The 27199-nt window shown below is 35.6% G+C and overlaps 1 protein-coding gene and 1 long non-coding RNA gene across 5 annotated transcripts; one reads left to right on the forward strand and one right to left on the reverse strand.

Annotated features, from left to right (window-relative positions):
* Positions 1-443: 443 nt before the first annotated feature.
* LOC124951501 lies at positions 444-21110 on the reverse strand. 4 transcript variants are annotated; one of them, XM_047499988.1, is made up of 10 exons: positions 20690-21110; positions 16492-16583; positions 9283-9495; positions 8553-8897; positions 8077-8405; positions 3803-6869; positions 2760-3047; positions 2280-2467; positions 1328-1508; positions 444-828 (listed from the first exon to the last, which is right to left on the reverse strand). In XM_047499988.1, exons 2-10 carry the CDS (start codon positions 16531-16533, stop codon positions 544-546), a joined length of 4938 nt encoding a protein of 1645 aa, XP_047355944.1. In that variant the 5' UTR covers positions 16534-16583; positions 20690-21110; the 3' UTR covers positions 444-543. The 4 variants fall into 4 exon arrangements, with proteins under 4 accessions (XP_047355944.1, XP_047355943.1, XP_047355945.1 ...); XM_047499987.1 differs by having other exon boundaries at positions 2280-2473; XM_047499989.1 differs by lacking the exons at positions 8553-8897; positions 9283-9495; positions 16492-16583; positions 20690-21110 and adding an exon at positions 6997-7036 and having other exon boundaries at positions 2280-2473; positions 8077-8322.
* LOC124951502 lies at positions 10371-15871 on the forward strand. The gene is made up of 3 exons (XR_007101622.1): positions 10371-11395; positions 11473-14394; positions 14469-15871. It is a non-coding gene; the product is annotated as an uncharacterized LOC124951502 (long non-coding RNA).
* Positions 21111-27199: the final 6089 nt, after the last annotated feature.

Raw genomic sequence — 27199 nt, forward strand, 5'->3', positions numbered from 1 at the left:
ACGATGTAATAACACGAATACGCGCCTTTATTATATCGTACACATCATCATCGTAAATATAATCAAATAATAATCGAAAATAATAATTAAACTTGTTTTTAAAATAATAATTAACATGTTTTTTTGTTATTATTATTATTATTATTATTATTATTATTATGATTATTGTTGTTGTTGTTGTTGTTGTGTTGTTGTGTAGTTATTATTATTATTATTATTATTATTATTATTATCAATATTATTATTATTATTAATATCATTATTATCATTAATAATCGATCATTCAGAGGATGTTATAATAGAAAAAAGAAAATAAAAAGTGTATATAAAATTATACGCGAGATAGAAACGATAAGCGTGAAGGGGATCGAGTATAGAACGGATTAAACGGTAAATTCGATTTAGGAATGATTTCGTGGACTCTTAGTAAGCTCTTTTCTTTATTTGGAACGTCCTTTTTCCGTTTTATCCTCGATCGATAGAAAAATCGAGCCGATCGAAAGGGTTAAAAGGGATGTAAAGAAGGAAGAATGGTCGAGTAGGTTAACGCCTCGGTCGTGGTGGTGGTGGACGTGAAGAGGGCTTGTTGTGCAGCATGTGCTCGCACTTCGGAATGTGACGCTCCGCTGCCGCTTGGTTGAACTTCCTGCCACAGTGCGGACATTGAATATAGTCGCTGGTGTCGCTGACCGGTGGTGGTGGAAGGTCACTCAATCGTCCACCTGCCGCCAGATGTGCCTGAACTTGCTTCGCCGAGCGAATCGCATTTATGAACTCTTCGTGCTTACGTCGCCAATTCGATTTCACCTCTGGCTTCTTTGATTTCAACTGCAAACGATTACACAATCTATACGTATTTTCAGACATCGTAAGATGACCGACCTAAATACGCGATACTTTTATAAAAGGAAGGATCAAAAGTGTTCTCTTGATCTGAATCGTTTGTAACAGAATTTACTTCCATCTGACATTTCAAAGAGACTCAAATCTTAGATGTAAACATACATTTCTCTCTCTCTCTCTCTCTCTCTCTCTCTCTTTTAATTCTTTTTCAAAAAGAGAAAATCTTAAAAGTATTCTATATTTCTTTCGAATAATGGTACAACCATTTCTATCGATGCTAAAAATAGATAAATATCATATATATCGCTTTTATGTATATAGATATCTAATAGATTTTGCGAATGTAAAGATTAAAAGATATCTGGATTGAAATTTATAGATATTTCATAAGAGAATTATCTATGATCAATTGTATTTTCATGCAAGGAAAAATATTTCGAAATTATTACGATCCTTCCTTTATTAATAGATCGAACGAACTTACGTCGCCTTTTTTAGAGTTTTTCTTGACGAATGACTCTAATTCGGTCCCCTTAACTCTATACATAGTTGTGTCGAATTGTTTCCTTTTCTTTTGTACAGTTTTCGCGCATATCTGCTCATGGAGATTCACGCGATCTTGAGCAAATCGACGTCCGCATACCTTGCAGGCAATAAGGTTCTCTCTGAAACAATTATTACAGTGATTTCTCTTTCGAAAGTATTCCCAATTAAGATTCGAATCGTGCTAATAATAAGAAAAAAATTAAATAGCGAAAATGCCAAGATAATAATCGATTTTTACGAGCTTTCTCTCTTTCTCTTTCTCTTTCTCCCTCTCTCTCTTCCTTTCTTTCTCTTTGATTTTATTTCTTAACAACGATCGGAGAACAAAGGCAAATGAAAGAGCGCAAAGCAATGTACATACTAGCTACGACTCTCTTCATCCTCACTTTTCTTTTTCGTTTGCTTGTTGTCGAGATGGGAGGGTCTATGAAGCACAGAACGCTTCAAGAGCTCTGATATAATAAAGCTTCATCTGCATTTCCCCCCCTCCTCCCGCCCCTCTCTCTATCTCTATCTCTTTTTATTTCTATCTATTTATCTCTATCCTATTTCTTGATTGTTTCTATATAAGTCGTTTCGCATAATAACGAATTACTTTAGCTATCTCTCTTCCTCGTTCCGTCAATTTACCTCCTTTATAGTTTGAACGAGTTACAAAGCGGTAAGAACGATCATCATCTGCTTTTTAAAAAGCAGCTATTGAGAGTTATTTTCTCGGTTTCTTATTTTCTTTCTTTCTTTCTTTTTTTTTCTTATTCTCTCTCTCTCTCTCTCTCTCTCTCTTTTTTTTTATTCATTCAGATAAAAACGTTTTCAGATAAATTCTAAAATATCGATAGAACTTATTAAATAAAAGGACCCAAAAGGTTCCATTATCATATTCTTCTTACGTCGTATTTTGGCTGGTTCCACTTTTAACGGCAGGATGTCCTTTGGAGCTCGGCGAAGCGCTGATCGGAGTCCTCGCTCTCGTAGCCATTCTCCCTTTCGAGCTGGAAATATGACCCTGCGTTGTATTGCCGCTAGAAGCGGACGAGGTCGAGGACGTTGGTCTTCCCGATGTGGCCGATGATGTTTGCTGTTTCTCAAAATGTAATAAAGAGAACGTAGAAATTTAGATTCTCACGAGGATGACATTTTTCTATTCTACATCGACAGTCTTTGTCATTATATATATATATATATATATATATATGTATGTTGTATGTATGTATGTATGTATGTATGTATGTATGTACGTATGGATGTATGTATGTATGTATAAATACACACATATACATATAGATATGTGTGTATATCTCTTTTCTTTCTCTCTTTTTTTTTCAGTGCCGCCTTGACAAACGTATATAACTATCGAAATTTTTACTCACTTCCATGGATTGCTTCTTGGCCAATGGCCTTTTGGAATCCGTACTATCGTTAGTCTTCGAGAACGGTCGTTCCTCGAAGTCGATCGTAAACGCCTGACATTTCTTCGGTACATCGTTTTGTTCCTTCCTTTCGACGATCTGTTCCTGTAAATGTAAACCGTTCTGAAAGACGTTAGGAACATCCGCTCTTGTCGCTGATCTTTTAGACGTGATCGAATCCGAAGCTTTCACGAAGTTCGCTTTTATCGATGGCTTCGTTTCTTGAGTCTTAGACTCGGTCGAGACACGCTATAAGAAAAAAATCGTTGCTATTAATAATCTATGTATCTACGTCCCGTTTCATTGGAAGAGTAATAAATAAATATAGGCTTGAAATTCTATAGAATGACAGGATTATATATTAGGTTGTTTGGAAAGTTTGTGCTACTTTTTTATATATCTATTGAAACATGTTAGTACATGTAAAACGATACTAAAAATTCTTTCATATGTATATGTATGTAATATATATATATATATATATATATATATATATATATATATATATATATATGTATGTATATATGTATGTATATATATATTGAAACGAGACATTTGATCAAATCTGTACATTTTTAATTCTTCTTTTTTTTTTTTTTTATTTAGTGATTCATTTCAATCTCATTGAAAATGGAAGGTTATAAATTATTATTAGGAAAGACAAAAGTGCAATACGAATGATAAAAAAATATTTATACTATTTACGATTTTTATGAAAGAACATTTAAGAAGAGTTTTGCAAAATTTAGAGTTGAAGATTTCAGTTTTGAAGATATCAAACTTTTGGGAAGACCTTTTAGCATTGATGACCAAATCAATATACTGATCGAATATAATCAGCACTATGCAGTTCGCGAGATAGCAAAGATATTAAATTGATCGAAAATTAAAATTCAAGAGTATTTAATAAAGTTTTCCAATCGGCACGTACTTCCTAGACAACTCAATGAAATTATATACATAGAAATATATCTGTTTATTTGTGGATAGATAGGAATACTTACTCTAAGTAAAATATCTGGACTCTTCGAAGGTGAGGAAGGAACGCTTCTTCTCGTCACCGTAGTACGACAATCGTTATCCGATGATTTTTTCGAATTTGTCGAGTCGGGACTCGGACTTTTCGTAATCCTACCAAAACGCATCGAGTTCTTAGATAAAATCTTTCCACAATCCCGTAGGTGAGAATTATTCTTCGATCGATCGTTCGAAGGAAACCTTTTTCTATTTAGAGGGTCACTGTCGACGACAATTCGCGACTGCCTTTCGGACTTCGTCGAAGCCTTTAAAATTTCATTTGCAATCGCTGACCCCATTTCGGCTTGTCTCGCGGGATCGATATTGGTTATTTGTGTCAATGCTACTACCGTCGTTCCGCTACTATCAGATACGATGGATTTTCGTATGTCCTCGATAGAACGTAATGGCTTTACGACAAGCGTACAATCCTCATCCTCGTGTTTTTTTTTATTCTCGCTCGTAGAAATTTCCATGGATCTTCTAAGAAAATCATTTCCTTTCCGTTCATGAGACGGATCTTTTATCGAGCTAGTACATATACCTTCATTTTCTTTTTCAAAATCTAAATCCTGAAAAAGTTTACGTTTGCATATCGGAGATCGTGATTTTGGAGTTCGAGCAATCTTCATCGAGTCTTTCGCTTCCGCTATTTTCTTTCCTTTAATACGATCTTGTCGTAAAGAATCTACCTTCGTTAAAAGTATTTTTCTCGAATGACTCGGAGATTTCTTAAATATGCTAACGTTTGTATTCTTCTTTTTAGAATTCAATTTCGATTGATCCATATTAACTTGCGATGATTCTAACCTTTTGGTCTTTGCTTTTGTTTTTATAGATTCTTTCTTCTCTCTTGGGATTATCGTTGATAACTTATCGACAGAAATTTTAGATAATAAATCATGCGTCATGCTGTCTACGCAATCTCGTCCAATCGTGTCTTGATATTCAGACTCTGCACCGATCGAATCGAAACGTTTCAGAGCGGATTCTACGGAATCGGTTCTATCATAGTAATTTGTCTTTGTCGATGATGATATCATAGAAATTCTATTAGAATATGTATCGTTGAATTTATTTTTTGAAACTGATTCTGTTAATTTCAAGTTATCCATTTCTTGCTTATCAGAATGTTGAGCTTTTATTACGCGTCGTATAAGTTCAGTAGATCGTAGCAATTCTTCTTTCGCGCCTTCACTTTTAATTTGTTCCGTCGGACTTTGAAGAACTCGTTTGTATAACGGGGAAGTACTTCTCTCTCGAATTTCCTTCCTCGATTCATCGAAAGTTATGTCTTTTAAACTTACATTAGTACTTCGATTCTTCGACATGCTGTCCTTGTTCGAGCAAAGCGACGAAGTTTTCGTTCGTAAAGATTCATTTTTAATGGCTTTCAAATCTTTACTGTTTCGCCGTTTAGGAACAGAAACAATTATCTTCTCGTTCTTGGACAAATGCCTTTTGCTCGACTTCGAACTCGTCAAACCTTTCAAATCGATACTTTTTATCTCTTGTTTTTTCCATAACTTTTCGTTTAATGATCGATTACTTTCCTTAAACTTTTGAACTTGATCGGTTTCATCCTTACGATGAAATATATTCGTATCCAATACGGAATTTCTTTTTTTACCTTCTCTGCGAATAGGATAAGTAAAGAGATTTGCCGATCCTGTCTTGTCGCCATTTCTTATCTTTTTTCCGCTCGACTTCGAATAAGTCTCATCCGCGATCGATTTTTTGATATCTTTTTTTTCCCTTTGCTTGCAAGTATTATCGTTGTAACGCACGTGTTGATCGGTCATTGTAATTTCTTGAACTTCGGTATCTATCTCGGTCGACGTGAAACTTTTCGTACTTTTTGGACTTTTTGGACTCTTTGGGCTCTTTGGGCTCTTTGGACTCTTTGGACTCTTTGGACTTAATTGTAGATTCGTATCAATAGTCTTTAACGAAAGTTTACGTTCGCGATTAGTTAATACATTTTTTAAATCAGTAGTATCTTTTAGATCTATTTTAAGAAAAGTTTTTTTAATAGAATCAATGGGAGATCTTTTGTTGATTAATGTTTTACCATCGTGCGGCTTGTTCTTCTTCGGTGTAATACTGGAATATTTCATTGAATCAATTTTTGAACGATCTTCGTCCTTCTTATTCTCTTCTTCTGTATTTTGTTTTTTCATAACGTTACGAATAAGTTGTATAGATTGTAAATTATTTATCGAATCCCTTCGTGACTTTAATTCGAAGTTGAAACTCTTGTTAGAAGTATCGGAACTATCTGATGACTTACGAATTTTACGTTCCAGTTTTAAATACGACGGACTTTGTTTGGCAATCATCTTTTGAGAGATATTCGATTGAAAATCTTTACTCGTAATGATACCATCGCGTTTGTCCTCGTTGATACTCTTTGGTCTTGGTTTAAGGCTCATCGTTGTAGCGGATTTTTCAGTTTCAACACAGAAAAATTCAGGACTCGTATCACGTTTTTCTACGATACTGATTAATTCTGGAGAAGGACTATGCTTAGATTCCATGCTTGTCGTGGTAGAACTTTCGGAACGTCTACGATAAGGTAAAAAAGTGGATGATTCTCTTTTGTAAGAACGTTTATCGTTGTTACTCGGAGCGATGGGAAAATTGTTGACTTTTCTAAGAGAAACTTTTGTATTGGCGTCTGGTCGTTTCGTATTCGAGGAAGGTTTCGATGTACGCGTCGAGATGTCCAAGGTATCGATAGATATCTTCGTAGCAGATTTCTCCGATTCCTTAGAAAAGAATCTTGGGTTATCTCTACGATATATCGTTTCGTCTACAGTAGGGACATCGGCTTTTCTCTTTTGAAATATGGAGCTACCCGCAGACGTGCCGGTTTTTCTATCGTATCGTATTTTCTTCGATTTAGCTTCCTCTGTCTTCGATTTTTCAAATGGCTCTTGACCGTATTTTACTCTAGCTTTTTCAGTTTTATACTTATTTGATCGTTTCTCCTTGATATGTCCCGTTTTCGTCTTCGTGGTCGTTGCACTCATCGTTACGCCGTTGCTGCCGCCTCTGAGAAATGTAAGTTTTGACAAAGGCCAAGATAATAATTTCTTTTTTTTTCTATTCTTTTTCTATTCTTTTTTTTTTTTTTTTTTTTTTTTTCATTTCATCGACGAAAATCGCTCAAATCTCTCACCTGATCTTGTAATCCAAGTAGAAATACTTTTTTTCTCTCCCTAGTTTAGCACGAAAATGATGTTGTTAGTGATCCGTGCGTTTAATGCGCGAGAGGCATTTTACATTAAATATTTCTAATCGCTAATGAAAAAAAAAAAAAAATAAAAAAAAAAAATAAAAAAAAAAAAAGAAAACTTTGAAATCGCTTGTATTTTCCTTATCACCTTATGTTAAAACCACTGTGTGACTTGGGTTAGGGGATACATTTGGATGAACAGACAAAAAGGAGGTACAGCGAGAGCCAGCCGGCCGAATTTGTTCGCAGCAGGATTATGTCGTCAGCGAGCTTAAGCTGGGATCTATCTCGAAGGTTTCGCCGCGCGTTTAGAATCGAGTTAGGGACTCCATTCGACATCCTCTTTCTGCCTTGTTAAATTGATGTCACAGACAGCAATGCGAAGCTTCCAGCGACCTCCAATATTTTCAGGATCTTGTTCAACATTGACAATATAATTGTTATATATTTCTTTTCCTTCCAAATTATTCTCTTGTCGTAACATTAAGGCGAATAACACAGGATCGTGCATTTCTTTCTTTTTCGACTGTTTTGTTTGTTTTTTTTTTCTTTTATACATCTACCAATTTTTTAATTCTTCGTTAAAAGCACTAAAATTGCTTTTTTCTTACTTTCTCTCTCTCTCTCTCTCTCTCTCTCTCTCTCTCTCTCTCTCTCTCTCTCTCTCTCTCTATTTCTCTATTTCTCTTTCTCTCTTACTTTCTTTCTCGGAAGTTTTATTTATTTGTTAAGCTACTACATTTGCATAATTTTAAATGCCTAATGCCTAGTCAGCGATTGCAACGATATATGACGATAAAAATTAATCATGTGGTAAGCAGTTGCGTATTGTTAGCATGATTTATTTTCTAATTTATTATAGATCGCGTAGATTTGTTTTTTCGAGAACGTACGAACACATACACACACACACACACACACACACACATATAATGATTTATCAATCGAATATTTCTACAAAAAATTTCATCGAATGACAAAGGAGGTTCTTAAAGAACGCGAATTCTATAAACGATAAAATACCTCGAGGTCGTTCGTGCTGGGAGCAATGGTTCCGATCGTTTCTTGGCCCCTGTAGTCGTTGAATTTGAAAGTTTGCTAGCATTATTTCGTTTGGCATTCATATTCTTGAATCGTTCCAAGCGTGCTTCGGCTTGAGATAACTTCTTGCTGATAGTTCTCTTCGGTACTTTGTCGGTAACTTCGACCAAAAGATCTTCCGGAAATTCTTCGCTTTCTAGATCATTTTTAACGCGATACTTCAACGTCTCGTCGTATTGCATCAAATGTAGCTTAGCCATCATTCGATTTCTTTGAATCGTGTCCTCATCCATGATCTCTCGTATTTGTATCTGTAACAAAATGTATTCCCATTCTGTTTATTCGTTTAATGGAAATAAAAAGGTAGGAGGAAAATGGAATACCAAGAAAAAGAAAAGAAAAGAGAAAAAAAAAGAAGAAGAAAATTTGTACAGGGAAAATTAATTATTTCAACGAACCTGATCAGGATAATTTCCATTAACGTAATGAGTCGTACGATTTTCGTTACCGAACACTTCCACATCGTCCGAAGGTACGTCACGCGAAGATGATGATTCCCTTGTGATCTCTTCGTGATAAGAAACTATAGGTTTGCCTTCGTTAACATTACTGTTTACGTCGGAACGCGTTACACGTTTTACAGTAATGGATTGTCGATTGACGGTCAAATCATTGTTCCTCGAATTGCCGATGCCATTGCTTATCGGTTGCTTTCTCGTTTTATTATCAAGTGGCTCAAGGGGGTAACTTCTGTCGATGCCTTTCACGTTCGTCTGTCGTCGATCGTTGAATACTTGCTTCACCTTGTTCAAGAATTTCGATAAGATTGAATTGTTGAGTAATAACGTTTGACATTAGGAGGAAGACATTTCTCTTGTATTTTATCGAAGATTCGTTAAAGATTCATTTTCTCCAACTTTTTTACTTTCTCAAAGTTTTGAAAAATTATAAAAAATTTAATAGCATCGGAATATTATTAAAATAAAATCGTTAAAAGTTTTACGGATTACTAGTACCTTTATTATTTTTAAGAGAATTCGAGATCGAGCAATCTTGAATAATATGCAAAGTGTTTCAGAATATCCGAGTAAAATTTAAAACAGGTAGGATCGAACGGACACCCATCGCTATTCGTCTTTTCATCCGTTGACGTAGATATATCAAGCTCGTAGAAGATAAATGTTTTACCTTGGTAGCTTGCGAGGTCGAGGTCATGTGACCGGAGGAAGAAGTCCTCGTAACAATCTGGTGATGGTGGTTAACCGTTGAGGTCCCTTGGCCAGAGCCATTCGATCCTGAGCTGCCTCTTTGTGCCACCTGATATGCCCTCTGTTGTTGCTGGTCGTAAAGCTGCAGCAATTTCTGTTCCTTCTCCTGCAGCTGCTTCTGTTGAAAGCGGGCCTGCGACACGCGTTGATAATTATAATTCTCCCTCGTGATGGCCGTCATCGAGAGACCGACCCGCCCTTTAGCCCTAAGCTTTAAGCAAGTTTTCAGTGTTCTACAATCCGTTCGCAAGACACCAACCGCGAATAGAATCACGAGTTGCACGCTATAGTCCGACTCAGTGTACGTAATGCATATGCACCGCGAGTGCGATGGGTAACGTCCGACCTCATCGATTCCTTCTGACCTACATCCAACCAAGGGGTTAGTAAACTCGTTAGCTCGACTGGTCCACTCTTACAAAGCGCGTCGAAACTTTTCCCTCTCCTTTAACATTTAACGCTCAATGCGTAGCTATATAGGCCGCGACGAAATCTTCATTCTTTGTTTCATAGTAAATTGAATTTATAAGATAAAATATCTTAGTAGCTTTTTCTCTTTTTTTTTTTTTTTTTTTTTTTTTTTTTTTTCTTTTTTTTCATTTTCTTTTCTTCCATCTCACATCCTTTCACTTTTGTAAATGACTTAGTTAAAATTTATAATTTTCTTTGCAAGTTATTATTTATAATAGATTCATTATTCTTATCGTATTCGCTGTTAGAAAAATTGAATATCTTTTGAATGATATGAAGAACTTTTGAGCAATCATATTTGGTAATATGGATCTGTTAAGATCATAGTTCCAGTTGAATACATTTTAAATGACAGAGATGGAAACTCACAAAGATGGAAAGGTTTGTCCTTGTAACATCCATTATCTAAAGTGTAACTATCACGATATCAGGTAGGGAACACCTTCGACAACGACGCAAATATAAATTCGATGCTGATTGAATCATTGAGTTGGCAATCAGGCACACCGATAATTGATTTAACCCTAATGAGACAGCGTTCTAGCGTACCTCGGCTAGCCGCTTCGGCAACCTGCCTATACCTGCTTGTGTTCGTCGAGTTCGTATTCGCGAGTGCACACGCTTGAATTTCGGATGCGTTTGTCTGGATGGTCGCGTACAATGTAATGTCGATTAGATCCATCAATATCGAAGATATCGAATAGAATCATTTTCAAGAATTTTGTTTAATGAAAGTCAATTTATTAATTACCGTTATCATCGTTCCTCTTATTGTTGCCACATTATCATATTCAATACATTTTTATGAGAGATCGGTGCCAATGAAAGTGACGTGATTCGAACGATATCACGTTACTTTTGAAATCGTGATACGTGCTTAAAGCTTAGCGACTGTATTTATAGAGAGAGAGAGCATCGACAAGCATTCTCCTACGTAATACCAGCGATCGATTCACATTAAGTGCACGCTACCAATCATTCTCTCACGAACGAGAGAGAGAGAGGGAGAGACAGAGAGAGAGAGAGAGAGAGGGAGAGACAGAGAGAGAGTGAGAGAGAGAGAGAGAGAAAGAGAGAGTGCCTCCAATCAAGAAAATTTGCATTATTCCGTGGTATAAGAGAATAAACAATCTTACGAAGCGTGATGAAGCGTCCACGTGTTACGGAATTTCTTAGAAAAAATGAAAGAAAAAAAGAAAAAGAAAAGGGAAGAAACGTGTTCGGTCGTCATACTTTCGTGGAGAATGTGAACCAAGGCAAAGTTAGCGTGATACTCCGTCGTTCGTGTTAAATTTGATTTGGATTAGGTCAGGATACTTCGCATTTCTTTTTTCTTTCTTTCTCTCTCTCTCTCTCTCCCTCTCTCTTTCCCTCTTTCTTTTCTTGAATAACGTTGCCAGTGAAAAAAAAAAAAAAAAAAAAAAAAAAAAAAAAAAAAGAAACGAAAGAAAAAAGAAAAAGGGAAATTACGTAATTGCGAATGCGAGTGTCCTTTCTCGCTCAAAGGACACTCGAGAAACACGTTCATCGATGAAATGAGTCCTTCAGAGGGGATTCTTCGCGTGGGTGAAACTGGAAATTAATGTGTATGTATATATGTATATATGTATGTGTGTATGTATGTACATATGTATTTTAGGGAGGAGGGGAGGGAGTGACGGAGAGAGTGCGTTCACCTTGTCCTTAAAGAAGTCGCTGGGTCAGTGTAAACGGCCTGAAGCTGTGAAAAGGGAGCAAGAAAATGGTAGGAAAGGTGAAAGAAGATAAAGAGCAGACGAAGAGGAGAGAAAGAGAGAAAAAGATGCGAATATACGTTGATGGTGAAGGCAGAAAGGAGGTCAACGACGAGTGCTTTCGTAAGACTCGTCGTCACGTTGTCCCTTGAAAACTGGTCTCTCATCGTCCGAGTTCGTTTCGTTGCATTTCATAGAAAGAAAGAAAGAAAGAAAGAAAGAAAGAAAGAGGGAAAGAGAGAAAGAGAGAAAAGAAGGACGAGGCTTTCTTGAACGAAGAAAAGGAGAAAAGATATGATCAAAGACGAGACGAAGAGAATATCTTTTTCAATATATTTATATAAATGTATATATTATGTATGTATATACATACATGTATACATATGTATATGTATATATATATATATATATATATATATGTATATGTCATAGTTTAAAATATTAAAAAAAAAAAAACTACAAGGGAATCGTCGTTTCGTCTCGACCAATATGAAAAGCTATCTATTCTATTTCAATAGTGCATCGTGATACATAGTACATTACATTTTCCGGAGACTTTACTCCGTTGGTTAGATTTGTTGGAAAGGAAGGAAGTTCATGAAAGTTCGATGACGTTTGCAGATCCATTGGTACAGCACGATTGGCAAGTTGTTTCGACATAATCGATTCGATTCTCGTTCGTTTATTGGATTTATCTTTAACGATGCTATCGTGATTATTTTTTTCTTCAGTACGATCTTGCCAACAGACAATAAATTTCTCCACTAAGTTACCGTATCCCTTGACCTTTTGTTTTTTCATTTCTGATCGATTGTCCTCCATTATGGTCGATCATATTAAAAAGCGACGAATGTTCTTCATTGTTAACATTGAGAGTTCATTGAAAATATTTTTTAATCAATGAACAAGATTTTTCTTAATATCAATATTGTATAACAACGATGAGCTAATCATTGTTTATATATATATATATATATATATGTATATATGTATATGTATGTATTATTCACTGTTGTCGTCTTGATAAGTAACGTGTGTCGGATGAGACAAGTTTTATTGTGCGTCTGATTTGTTGACGGTGAGAAGGTCGTAGTACCGCGTGTCAAGTTCACAGTCTTCTCTTCGCAAACTTTGGAAGAACTAGTTCCTCGAGAAACTCGGTGCTGTTCAGACGTTAGTCGAACAAAGCGTACCAAGTTCGTTATCGAACTTCCGCGAATTGCATATCGCGTGTTCCGGTACTTTCTTATTATATCGTTGCTTTTTTATCGTCTGTTTTATATTTTCTCTTTATATATATATATATATATATATATATATATATATATATATAATATATGTGTAATAATGATAATTCTCTTATAATGTGATTATACAAGTAACGATATGCTTACGATATCTTTGTTTTCTTTTCATCCAACAACTTCTCTTAAGTGTTTGTTTTCTATTATTACTCTCTATATCGACGACGTTATAGTTTCAGTTTCTAACGAAATGTTGGACGTACCGTTAGAAAGAGGAAAGAGAGTACTCGTAGGGCAGTACACGAATGTTGCCACAGTAAACTGTGTTATATCCAACTCTCTACAGTGTATTCGTGTTTTGTTGCCACGCATGCGTAACATTTCTATCCTTAGAGAGTTTCGCATACCAGATATAATAAAAACAGGATAACTACATTATAGTTATAAAGACGATGACGTCTTTTCTAAATTCACATTTTCGTTCGATCATTTTATTATTTTAAGAATATTAATGAAGATTCTAATAAGAGAGATTTTTTATATCGATTTTTACGATTGAATTAAAATTTATGATCCCGTTTCGTATCCGAATTATCATAGATCGATAAAAGATACTTTTCGATGGAGCATAAGAGAGAATACAACGGGTGGTGGAGAAATTCAAGGTCAGCATATCGACGTTCCACGGATCGAAGCACCTAGAAATTCTGACTCCATCGAGCGAAAGGTTCAAGGTCTCTCGAGAATATCGTCTCAGTTGTGCAAGACGATTGCTTACTCGTTCAAACAGACCTTTCCCTAATCACCCGTGATAAGTAATAACCAATAAGTACAATTCTCTGTAACGAGTTTCCTGCTTCACAATGGAGAATTAGGTCAATGAATTAAATAATTCTCGAGTATACTTTTCACCACGATTGTTTTATATTAAATAGAAAATAATAGTATTATATAGAATATTCGTGGACAAAGGTGCGCCGAAGAAGAGAAGAACGATTGTTAACTGCCTACGCTTGACCTTCCTCAGTCGTTCGTTCTGGGACAAGAGAGAGAGAAAAGAAGAGAAAAAAGAAAGACATTAAAGTAACATAATTACGTCATGATACTTTTTCGAGAAGGCGTAATTACGTTCTTAATATACATATACATACATAAGTTAGCATTTATTTATTATTAAGTACGCGTTTAAGAAATGATCGACTACGTGCGAAACGAAAGGTTAAAAATATTTCCTTTGAACTTTTGTCCTTTATCGTTATCGCGGAAACAAATAATATTCTAGAATTACTCGAAGATGAAAAAGAAAAAGAATATATTATAGAAGACGATTGTAATCATACTCATTCAATGTTATCTTTTTCTGTTCTATCTAGTCTACCGAGTTTAACTTGTCATTTAACTGACACTCGCTTTTATTATTTAATGGAAGAACAGGTATATTGGACATGGCGGGAGGTGAACTCGTTCACGTTTTTATGCGGTTTTATGGACGTGAATGCCGTCACGATGTCATGCGAGAAGAAGGTGCGAGCTTGCGGTCCCAGTTCTGCGTCTTCTAGTTCTGATACGGATAAATCTGTAAATGTGGGTTTAGAGCAAGGAGGACTACCACCTCTCTCTCTCTCTCCCTTTCTATTTATCTATCTTTCTTTTTCTAGTACTTATCGACACTCTCGATAACGGTCATCCTTGGGTGATATAAATTATTTATAAGAAGATTCGCGTTGCAAGACGCTCTGGCAATTTGTAATTGTAATTTATTTTGCCTATGTGGAGAGTGTTACACGTACTTACTTGTTAGACAAGCGGACGGCCAACTAACGCAATTATATACCGGATTCGTTCTACGAACGTGTGTACCTACGTTCACGAGCTCGAGAGAATCTAGCGCTGCCTTATCCGTGATAAAACGTTTATATGTACATAGAACACGTTGACTTGTTTCGTATATTTCAAAGTATTATACCTATATTAAAACTTTACAATTCTCACGAGAATAATAGATACGATATTTTATTTAAAAATATCGATTATCGTGGAATTTCATCTAATAGAAGAGAAGAGATGAGAAGAGAAGAGAAGAGAAAAAAAAATACTCGTTTGAGTTTTGGACAAGCGTGGGTGCTTCGAAAGTACACCGATACGTATACCACCCACATGCCTATCGTCATTATCCTCGACGTCCAAATATTTTCTACATTCTTTCCATCGAATTGTCTAATAAGTTTCTATAGCACGCCACTCATCCCACCTCTCTCATTTTTAATGAGAGAAATTTATTACGAAAGAATACCAATTTTCTCTCGGTATATACGCTATTTCGTTTATCTTTTATTTCTGCAGCTCTCTTTTCTTTTTTTTTCTGCGCCTTCCCTCGCAAAATTTTTGCTTCAAATATCATAGCTAAAAAAAAAAAAAAAAAAAAAAGAAAAAAGAGAAAAAAAGAGAAAAAGAAAAACAAATGCTCGATGAGTTTTCACGGATAAAATTAAGATATTTTAAGATGAACGACCGAAAGATTTTTTTTTCCTTTTCGACAATTGAGATTGTTTTCTTTTTTATTTTGTTTCTTTTGTTTTTAATTCTTTTTTCGAAGACGAAGAAAATAAAATAATTCAACGAAGTCGTTCGCAGAACGAGGACGAGGCTTCGTCGGACGGCGACTGAAAAGACGGAGGAAATGACGTCACATTATTATGGTTACGGATCTCCGTGGTCGGTTGCGGTTGACAAACCAAGCGTCTATGATTCCGTTCTCCTCCGATCCCTTTTGCCATCCTTTTTCTTCTCTATATTTTACCTTCTGCCTCTTCCTTTCTTCGAGGATTGCTCTTTTGTTAGGACTTTGTTATATGAGAGTCCAAAGTAGCCTTTGCTTTCCATCCGAGCAACCGACATTCGAAACCAGAGAGCGACCACTCGAGTTGAAGAAAACAAGACGATATTTCGGTACTCTTTTCTATTCGTGCGACGTTAACGTTTCGTTCGTTTTGCTTGAAGATAGAAGAATATAAGATAGATAGATAAAAAGATGGAGAGAGAGAGAGAGAGAGAGAGAGAGAGAGAGAGAGAGAAAGAGAAAGAGAGAGAGAGAGAGAGAGAGAGAGAAAACATGGATTTTCAAATTATTATCATATTCCTCGTGATTGTCTTTGTTCAAAATAAAATCATTAGGAACAAGAGAGATTGCAGATCTATCAACACAAAGCTCGTGAAGCTCGTTTAATTAACTATTTATTACGACGACATCGTAATCTCATTTCACCGGTTTCTTCATCGTATTTCAACGAGGACTATATTCAGACGGTGGATATCTCTGTCCTTTGGTTTTGGGTACATCGAATACGTGGGTCGTTAGCTAGGTCATACGCTGGCAAGACAAGATGCCATATATGCGTCGAGTCAGCGCACATAATACGTGGGCCAAAGGAGAACGAGAGATAGATAGATAAATATATATATATATATATACATAGATAGACAGAGAAGGAGAAAGAGAAAGAGAGAAATATATAGCGGTATGCCTTAATCCAACCTAAGAACATATCGAGAACGTGAGCCTGCGTTCACGAAGACTGTCACAATACATGTTACGATCATTCAAGGATCTATGTTTTCATAGATCGATGTTAAGGTATCCTTTATTCACAAGAAGGGTTATTAAGATTTTCGTTCCCTTACCTGCAGCATCTCGAGACGCGATGACGCCTGTGGTGCTGCCATAGTTGATTAGCTGTATTTCTCCTCTCCTTGTGTCTCTTGATCGCGTTCGTCTGCAAACAAGCAATTAGATATTCTGTATATTGCATCTGAACGGGGAACAATAGTTCAAGATATCGTAGCACGATTTCTATTCTCTACTTAGGTTCGTTCGTTCGTTCCCTCGTTTGTTCGTTCGTTTGTTCGTTCGTTCGTTCGTTCGTTCGTTCGTTCGTTCGTTCGTTCGTTCGTTCGTTCGTTCATTCATTCGTTCGTTCGTTCGTTCGTTCGTTCGTTCGTTTGGATGCCGGCACTCTTCCAGCACTTTGGAGCTTTTAATGACGTCATTATCTAAATTAAACCCACGAGTGTGTGCAGTAGCCGAATATGCATCCAACTACCAGTCTCAAAACTACCGGTAACTCACGCTCAGATATATTCACTTCTGGATACAGTCCGTTGCATCCGAATACACGCTTACTTAACACAGATACAGAATGCTAAACGAGTTCCGAAGAAAAAGGACGCGGGATTAATTTAAACGCCTCGAGCTCACCAAATGGAATCGCTCGTATAGTTCGATGAGAAAAACGATTGGCGAAGATAATCAACGTAGTTTCTACGATCGTCCTACGTGAAAAACTTTGTTATTAAGGTGCTATCCAAAATGTACGGACATTGAAGAACACACACGATCGGGACAAGAAAGTATGTGCTGATATCGAGCTCACCCACGTTTCGTGCCAATCGATCCACCCACGTTTAGAAACTTTTGATTTTTTACTTACTACAAAAATCGTTCGCAGAGAGAGAGAGAGAGAGAGAGAGAGAGAGAGAGAGACAAACAACAATCGGCTTCGTGCTTCATTCTCCACCCACGACGATATCGCGAATCATTACGTGTAACAACACGAAGGGATCGAATTTAATACTTTGAGATCATCGTAATGGAACAGGTGGACAAAGTGAAAGCACAAGACGATTGGATAATCGAAATGCCGAAAAACTTTTTACCAATTTATTCTTGAAGAATTTCTGATAAAAATGAATGATCGAATATTGTTGGAAAATTTTTTTTTCCATTTCGTTATAAAGTCGAGAGAGAAATGAGGAGAAGTTGAAGTGGAGTTTCGTTCGGAACCCGCAGCCGTGATAATCGGTTTTGGAGTACTAGAAAATCGGTTTAATAACTAAATCGAATATTCATGAAAAATTTCACACCTACGTAGAAATCGAACACACCGTTGTTGTTCGATCACTCGTATTATTTATTAGTGAAAATCAATTTTTCTTTAACTATTGCGACAAACTATCGATTGTTCTTGCTCGATTATATTTAATTACTTGAATTTCTAATAAAGTTTTTCTTTCTTTTTTTTTTTTTTTTTTTTTTTTATATTACGAATCAAAATAGAAAGTCGTGCGATTAATCTTGAAAGTAAAGTTATTTCGCATCCTTTCGCAGACTGATTAACGTTCGTAGAATTTCTAAGCACTAGAAGTAGACGCGAAGCGAAAGTTGGACGAAGGGCCGTCCCGTAAAACTGAAAACTCTCGAGGAGAAGTTTGGCATGAGGTATTCGGGTTCGTTCGTGCGTCTGGGTCGCGTCCTCGTAGAAAATTATTAACTTCAAGTTGTGTGCCGTTATGCCATGTAATAGTCGTCGTTGTAGTTGTTGTAGTAGTCGTTGTAATAGTCGTTGTAATAGTCGTCGTAGTAGTCGTCTTTGTCGTCGTCATCGTCGCAATAGCGTTTTTAGGACGGCACACAGCTATCGTGACTCATGACGGCGACCCATGACGTAATTGCGACAATCTTTTATGGTTAAGAAGCGCGAACGACGAATACGATTCTCCATTCTTTACTAACTTTCGATTTCAATGTTCGACATCAAAGTTCGACATGATCGTCGTCCTCGTCGTAGTCGTTGTCGTCCTCGTTCTCATCTTCGTCGAGTTGATTTCAATCGATTCTATTAGCAAATAATCACCTTGGAAAATGATCTCCTTTCGATCGTTAACTCGCAATCGATTCACACTCTCGGCTATCGCAATACGAGGTATCTACTAATACGTTGCAAGGCGAACCTGCGGTTACAATAACTTGCGATTCCACCCTCATGAATAATCTCGCAAGGTGTTATTGAACTTGAATGGACCGCTTTGCGTACCTCCGATATTACCCAACTCGTCCCTTTGTATGCTAAGTCCATTGTAATATGAATTCGCGGTTTGTGTGTATGGATGCAGATAGATATTCGTATGTATTCGTCGCATTTCCGTGTGAATGATGACGCGTTTTAAAGAGTGTGATATTTTATGAAATCGTATTTGAAAAGTTTCTCTCGAAAGAAATTCGTTTTCTAGGACTTTGAGGGGAATTATAACGAGGTGATCGCCAAGTTTTTCGGTTTCTTCGCGTAAGAAAAAAAGAAAAAAGAAAAAAAAAAAAAAGAAAAGAAAGAATGAAAGAAAAAAGGAAAAGAAAATAATCCTTCGGCTTTATATACTTTGCATTTTTCTAATTAATTATTTTAACTTGAAGAAGGATAAGCAACATGATGTTTTGATAAATTTCTATTTTTTTCAATTATTTTTTTTTTTTTTAGAAATTCATTTTTCCCTTCACCGATGAAAAGGTCAGAAAAAAGAAAATTACTAAATTAAATTGAATTCTGACCTTTCGAAAGGTATGACCTTTTGTTGATAAAAATTGAGGCAAATTTTAATTAGAAAAAATGCATTAATTAATCTGATAACGAAAGAATGATAAATATCTCACATTTTAAGATAACGTTAAGTAACGTAGATATTTGGTCACGCTCGTGTCCTATTGCCAGTATTATTTATAGTTTAACTAAAAATGTACGTACGCCAGGATTACCATTACAGTCCCATGCGTATGGTCACTGTGGCAGGTACGCTCGACTCCATTTCTATAATTAAACGGCGGTCACGAGAAACGACGGACGCGATCGTATGCGAATGTAATTCGTTTTAAAACGAAGGAACGATTTGTTAAGAGAAACGTGCGAACGCATTCTCCCACATGGGATGCACGTGTTACTGCAACGAGATGAACTTTGTATCATAAAGAAATACCTATCCGACGCGTCGATGCATTTTAACGATATTGCTTGCACTTTCGTTAATTTCAAAATATAACAATTTAGAATATTCGTGACTCTTTATTATACAAATCTAAATCAAATTTAATTTAAAATATATTCGATTCGAATTTAACATTTTTTTCTTTCATTCTTTTCTATTCTTTTTTATTCTTTTTTGTTCTTTTTACATCAATTTCTCAAAGAAGTACACGTAAATTATTTTTAATTACGAAAATATTGTCATTTGTATTTGATTGATAATTATTTGTAATTACAATAATATTATCATTTGTAATTCTGACATTATATACAGGTATGTATGTATATATATATATATTTTTTTTTTTTTATTTTTAATTAAAATACGAAGATCTTTAGAGAAATAGATGAAAGAAATATCGATGTAGATAATCATAAAAAAATATTCACGGAAACTTTTCAAAAGATCTTTCTCAATCGATCGATTAAATGAAGTTTAAAAGTAGTGCAAGCGAATCGTTTTGAATAACCTCGTATTGTTAATTCTGTACGTATTAATGGTACAATTGGGATTACCGCGTCTCAAGAAGTCTTGTAAACACTCGGAGAAAGCAGACGCTCGATAGACGCATAGTCTAGTCTGTTCTAAACATCTTCCCTCTTTCTCCTCTCGTGCGGATCTATAGCGCGTGCGAACTATAGTAGCAAGGGAGTTAAGTACTTACTTACGATCATCTTCCTTCGAAAGTCACAATTCTTCGTTGTAATTAACTGCATTTCCATTCTACGAATTTTAAAGCGATGATCTCGAGCAAATCTTTAACGAACCACTTTCAGGATTCGTTTATCTATTTATCTATCTACCTATCAATTTATTTGATCATTTATCAATTCATCAAATTAATTTTCTTTTCTTTTCAATCGATAATTTCATTCGTTAATTTTATGATAACATTTACGTTTAACAATGACGTTTCTAAATGATTATATCAAAGTAAAGTAAACCAAAGTAAACCAAAAGAAGAGTATTCGTTTTGCGTGTATTCCAATTGGTTAGAAAATTACTAGGAGACAAATAACACGAAACTTACCTTTTACCAAGCAAGCAGAAAGGTACACCAACGGAGAAGGAATCGCAGGTGATTCGTGCAGCTCGTCCTTTCGTGCTGAGGACCAATGTAACACTGACAGTTTCACCGTCCCTCTCTCCTCGTCCGTTCACGCTCCCTCTCTCATTCACCCTATATCTCTCTCTCTCTTTCCAACTCTCACCAATGTGTTAGAGGAAGAGGAAAGAAGGAACGTGCAAAGAGGAAACACACGAGGCAGAGGAAGGGTTATCAACCCACACGTATAAACGCAGAAACGTAGCCGATGTTTTTGAATATAATTCTTATGATCCTTTCTGTATTTTATCGTATCGTTTATTTCGTTAATATCGATGTATTAACATTTTCTTTTTTTTTTTTTATCGGACGAGTTCTCGCAATCAAAAAAATGAAAGCGTGAGAACAAATTCAATTTATATGGGTACTTGCGTAAATGTTTTTTTTTTATCTTAAAAAGGTTTTAATAATCTTATAGATTAGATCGATTATATTAAAAGTATCGTATATGTTAAATTAATTTATAATTATTTATAACTAATATTTATATACGTAAATATATTTATGTAAACAAGGAAGTCTCATCGATTGAATGTACGATGTGTTGAAATGGATTAATTATCGAGACGAGAGAGAGAGAGAGAGAGAGAGAGAGAGAGAGAGAGAGAGAGAAAGAGAGAGAGAGTAAAAGGGGGGAAAGAGAGAGAGAGAGGATAAGAGAGTAGATGCAATTTGCCTGGCTCGACGAGACTTAAAGTCTCGCTGTGATTCACGAGGTACATAAGCTAAGCTATCCTCCCTATAAGGCTTCGTTTAGCAGTTGGAGTCTAGAAAGAGAAGGAGAAAGAGTAGTAGTATTAGTAATAGTAGTATTAGTAGTAGTAATAGTAGTAGGAAGAAGAGGAGGAGGAGGAGGAGGAGGAGGAAGAAGAAGAGGAGAAAGAGAAGAGGGAGAGGAAGAGGAGAAAAGACTGGACAAGTTCCTCGACGAAATGATAGATAGCAATGTCTTGGTTATCGTTTATATGTCATGCAACGAATGATCCATCGATCTTCTTAAATGTAACGGATATGATCGTGTCGGCCGATCTGTCTTATTTCTTATGACCAAAATAAAATCGTTCGATCGTTATGTACAAGGAACGAATTAACCATTTCAATCGTATAATCGATGTAAAGCATTTAAAAACATTCAGAGAGTACAATGTAATTATGGGAATTCTCGTTAACGCATTGACGATGTTTTAATATATTCAAATATGATGAGTAAGACAGAAGAACTAGTCATCAGGTGTAACCTTTAATTCTGATTCCTCGTACGTACACCTACTTTCTCGTTGCCTGGAGGCCAATATCGAGGACAATCGTAACCTTCCTTCCTGATACGTGGGTGTTTTCTATTGATGCGAAAGAGTATATATATATATATATATATATATATATATATATGTATAAACGGATACTGTATTGTGTATTTGATATTAATAATTTTTATTTCTTTAATTAAATTTTCAATATAATCGACGCTTTCAACATCAATCGAAAGAAGGATCTCTCGTTACAAACAAGATTATCCGAGCAGCGTTCTCGGATTCTTCTTTCGGCAATACGAGTAGGATTATTTAACTTGGTTGTATTTATATAATCCCATATAGTTCGTATCTCCTGACTCATAGGTGTTCTATAAAATGATATTAACGCACGTCCGGAGTTTGGTTGTTTTTCTCCTTCTTCTTTTTTCTTTTTTTTCCTTGTTTCTTTTTTTTCTTTCTGTTTTTTTTTCTTTTTTTTTTTTCTTTACGATCCACGCTCGACGTTTATTTTCTCTCAGGGGAAAACTCCCAGAGCGATATTTCCTTCCTTAGATGGATATTTCTAATTAACATCGAGCTAGCTAACGTCGTTTTCCTAGTTAGCATCGTAGTTGAAACTAGACACGGTTTTAACAGCATCGGCTGTTCTACGTTGATACACACTTTATTTGTAATATTTCGATCGGCTCGATTGAACAAAAACCAAAAAAGTGCTCTTTAATTCTTAAAAATAGGGATCCAAGAGGTAGAGTTAATTAAAGATATCTCATCTCTGAGGAATCTCTGAGATATCTCATCTCTGGACGTCGGCCAAAGGCTTGAGTTCCTATGTCATTGAATCGTTAATTAATGGGCATCGAATTAATACTCTCACGATGAAACCGTGCTCGATTCAGAGTCTCTATTTAGAGAGAATCGAGTGGTAAATAAACCTTTGAGAAACTGCGTCTGGATTGCGTCGAGTTTAAAGAGGTATCGAGATGCTGCGTTCTAAGATGTCTCACGATTATAGGTGAGCTATTGTTTTCGATGAAGTCAAAACGTGTTCGTATTTAGCTTAACAACTTTTGATTTCACACTTCGTTAGATACGATGAGACATAAAAAAAGTTGATTTATTCTTTTCTCGTGGGTGGTAGTGACACTTATGACTCATTTGCCTTTTTTTGCATCTTTACATAATGAATCAAAATATACGACGCGTATTTACTTCGTCGTCGTCGTCGTCGTCGCCGTCGTCGTCGTCGTCGTTGACAACAACAACACGCATAGAAGAAGTTGCTGATTAAAAAAAAGTTTCGATGCTTCCTATCCTCGTAACTCGAGTAACCTGCAATTATTAACATGAAGTTTTCACGTTTATTACGTAAACTTTTTCCGCGACTTTGACTTCAGAGTCACCGACGCCTACAGCAATAAGATTACGTAGGTATCTACTTGTGCTCGTTCTCTTCATTACTTTTTCTCTAATTAAGAAGAAAATCGATGATCATTGAAACATTTATTTCATTATTTTCGATCTCGGATAATAAAGATATTTATTTAATTATTTCTAATAATACGGTATATACGGAACGTTAGATTAATTTACTGTCAATTTTCTCTAATACGTTTTTCTTATGAGAATTAGAAATTTATTAATTGAGCTTATTTTCTACCTGACAATTAGCCGATTGACATTTTACAAACGAGTGAGTTAGCTTCAGAAATATTTTCAGATGTATATGTATATTCATGATGTCATGAACAGTTTCAACTTTAACAAAGAATCGATTGTTCTTAACTCTTGGAACTTTTATTCTTTTTACGTGATTAAACAAAGATTATATAATATGAAATTTATGCCGATGTAATTACACTGTACTAAATATAAAACTTATGCTTAGTAAACATTAACTTTTGGTTATAAATTAATAATCATTTTCTTTACGATGAAAATTAAATAAAATAGGTATACGAGCGTGTAACTACGAAGTTACATGATAAAGTTTTAGTCAGTTAATTTAGTTTTATATTACATTTTCTTTAATCATTGAAGTTCTGTATGGCATTTTTATTTTTCCAAACTTCGAGAAGACATTAACGAAACTCTCTTCTCTCTCTCTCTCTCTCTCTCTCTCTCTCTCTCTTTCTCTCTCTCTCTCTCTCTCTTTCTCTCTATTTCTATACACATAGACGCACAGACACAACAATGAATTATTTCGTTGACCTGTTGCTCTACATTCTCGGAACTTCCAATAATTCGAATTATATATTTTTTTTTCGCAAAGTGCTAGCTTCCAGCAAAATTCTTTGAATTCCTGTTGGAATAGATGGTTTACTCACACGAACGACATCAGCTTATCCTATTTTTAACGTTTTCATCTTACGAAAAAGCAATCTTCAAAGTCACGTCGCCCGTTATTCGATCTCTAACCGAACGAAGTCATGGCACGAAGTACAGAAGCCTTTGTGGATTCAACCATGTCGGAGGATCGGCTCTGGTTCAATTGACAATTGGGATCACGGAAATGAGGTCATCTGCGACATATTGCAGACTGACAGAATACCTAATTTCATTGTAATTATGATAACCAGTCATACCGTGTCATCAGAGACAGTTACAATGCTCAAATGAATTAGAATCGTGCAAATGAATTGATGGTAATATATATATATATATATATATATATATATCTTCGTTTCAAAATCAAAAAACATTTTTTATTTTTCCGTTTCTTTATTCATCTTCTTCTCTTAATTAATACTTCTACCAATGAAATAATGTTTTCTTGTCTTTTTTTCTTTTTCTTCCTTACAAATGTTTATTTTTACTGTTCTGTGTAAATGTTTATGTTTATGTTTATGTTTATGTTTATGTTTATGTTTATTTGTAAAGCGGTTGAATACGAACGATATTCAAAGTCGATATGGCAGAATTGAGTTTAGAATTATTCGCGTCGTCAATGAATTTTTTGATTTTCCAACAGATGGCGGTAGTCGGTGATGTCTGACCAAACGCGGTTCCATTCTCCTTACGTAGTAGAACAAAACGTTGATTTGCACGAAGATATTTCTTTATGTTAGCTATTAAAAAGTATTTCATTCATCTATTACATTTATCGGATTATAGCGTTATCGTATGTCTTCATTCTTCGAGATAAAATTTGATATTTGTTGAAAAGTTTTGTGTTCGTTTTAATAAGGATAATTCGTTTGACTAACTGGAATATTCAAAGTTCTGTAGAAACAATGATTCTCCCATTATAATTAAGAAGTTTAATTCGTGTAAATAAACTTTTTGAGAAGTAATTTCGACGAAAGGAACGGCGAATGTCAGTTTGCAAATAAAAAAAGACTAGTAATAGAGAGAAAATTGGAAAGAAATGATGAAAATGATATTGGAAGCTGACTTTACTCGGATAGCAAAAGTCTTATTTATTAATATCTTCGTATCGATCTTGTACGTGATTATTGAAAGGGACTGGGAATTAGAGTTTCTCCCGTAACGTAGAACGACATTTATCTTCGAATCGAAATTAATAAGTTTCTTGATTGGTACGAATGGTATATATATATATATATATATATATATATATATATATATATTTAATGTAAATATATATATGTATATGTATATATGCGTACATATAAAACGAGTTTCCGCAAGTTGAATGAGAATTTATTCGTAAGCTTTACATTGTTTTACGGTTTTTGAAGTACTCGTTAATTCGCGAAAACCTCCTAGTAGAATTTTTATTATTTCTGTGTGTGTGTGTTTTTTTTATTCTCTCTCTCTCTCTCTTTTTTTTCATTTTCACGTAGAAATGTTAAGCGCGTAACCGTGAAAAACGCAAGGTAGATCCTTTGTACCGAGGATATTTCGTTTGATCGCATCCTTTCTTCCTATGCGCTGGAATCGGTCCCGCTGTGATGGAGAGCTTTGCAACGTTAACGCTTCTCTGCATTGCACCTGTTTCGAAGCCGATCTGTAGCAAAGCTCGTCGATGGTGAACAATGTGCCGACCGTCGAGTTTTTTTTCGAATTCGATACGTGCGCAAATGTATCCGATACCGAGAGTTTCTCTATGCTTTCGAATCGTGTACCGTACAACTTTCATATATTGATTTCGATCCTTTTTCTCAAAACGTATTGTGAATGCGAAATCATTTACATGAAAAAAAAAAATACACACATATATATATATATATATATATATATTATATAAAAGAAAAAAGAAGTTAAAAGAAAGAAATTCTCACGTTTACATAAGTACAATCTACGTGTTCATAAGTTCTCATGAATTTCCATTAAGGATTTCGTATTGTCGACAAATTTTTGAAAGAAAATAATGATCGAGCCCGTACTAGGGAATCGACCGGTTGATGGAAAAACGTTATTAGCGTGATTATTATTTCCGAGTAGGTGGCTTTGGAGAGAATCCAAGAATGCATGGCAGAGCTGACTTAACTTTCTGCATTTGAGCGATGGGTAACGGGTGGTGCGAGCGAGAAACGGGGAAATGGGAAATTCGTGCCGAAAATGACACCAAGAGGCGAAAGCTACTACAGTCGTCGTTCCTGTTCCTGAAGCACCCACGAATATATAAATATATATGAGAAGGCACACATCGTTGGATATTGCAGATTATACAAGTTTATATACTCTTATATACTTATATACGATATATATATATATATATGTATGTAATATATGTATAGATAAATATATATGTACGTGCAATACTCATCGTTCCGTTTTTAGCTAGTATAGCTCTCGTGCGCACACTATTCGCTACTTCGTACTATAGTACTAGGGGCTAACTCTATCCGTGCGTCCGTGCGCGCAATATTACGTGTCGCTTTTTCAAACTCAAACGGGAAAGTTCCTTTTCAATGCCGTCCTCTTTCTTCCAGAGAACCCTTTCTATATGGACGAACGACGTTGTCGATCCTCCCGTTGCTAGTGCTGTTACACGTTTGTAGAAGTGAGACAGGGAAAGAGAGAGAGAGATAGAGATAAAGAGAGAGAGAGAGAGAGAGAGAAAGAGAGAGAGAGAGGGAGAGTCACTCGACGAGAATCGATGCTGAACGATTATCTCGATTCTACGCGGGTCACGAGCGAGATTGAACTCTTTCTTTATATTATATGATGTCACGAATACGGGATGCGTATATATGTAGGTGAGCTTTTCGAGAAGCCC

The sequence above is a fragment of the Vespa velutina genome, chromosome 9 (assembly GCF_912470025.1).
Source record: "Vespa velutina chromosome 9, iVesVel2.1, whole genome shotgun sequence".
NCBI classification, from domain to species: domain Eukaryota; kingdom Metazoa; phylum Arthropoda; class Insecta; order Hymenoptera; family Vespidae; genus Vespa; species Vespa velutina.

What these genes read in the sequence shown, in the direction of transcription:
- LOC124951501 (XM_047499987.1), bottom strand. Translation starts at nt 16,533, where the DNA reads ATGGCAGCACCACAGGCGTCATCGCGTCTCGAGATGCTGCAG. An exon ending in CGACCTCGCAAGCTACCAAG is followed by an intron (nt 8,898 to 9,282) that starts GTAAAACATTTA and finishes TTCTTGAACAAG; the next exon opens with GTGAAGCAAGTATTCAACGA. An exon ending in ATGGAAATTATCCTGATCAG is followed by an intron (nt 8,406 to 8,552) that starts GTTCGTTGAAAT and finishes ATTTTGTTACAG; the next exon opens with ATACAAATACGAGAGATCAT.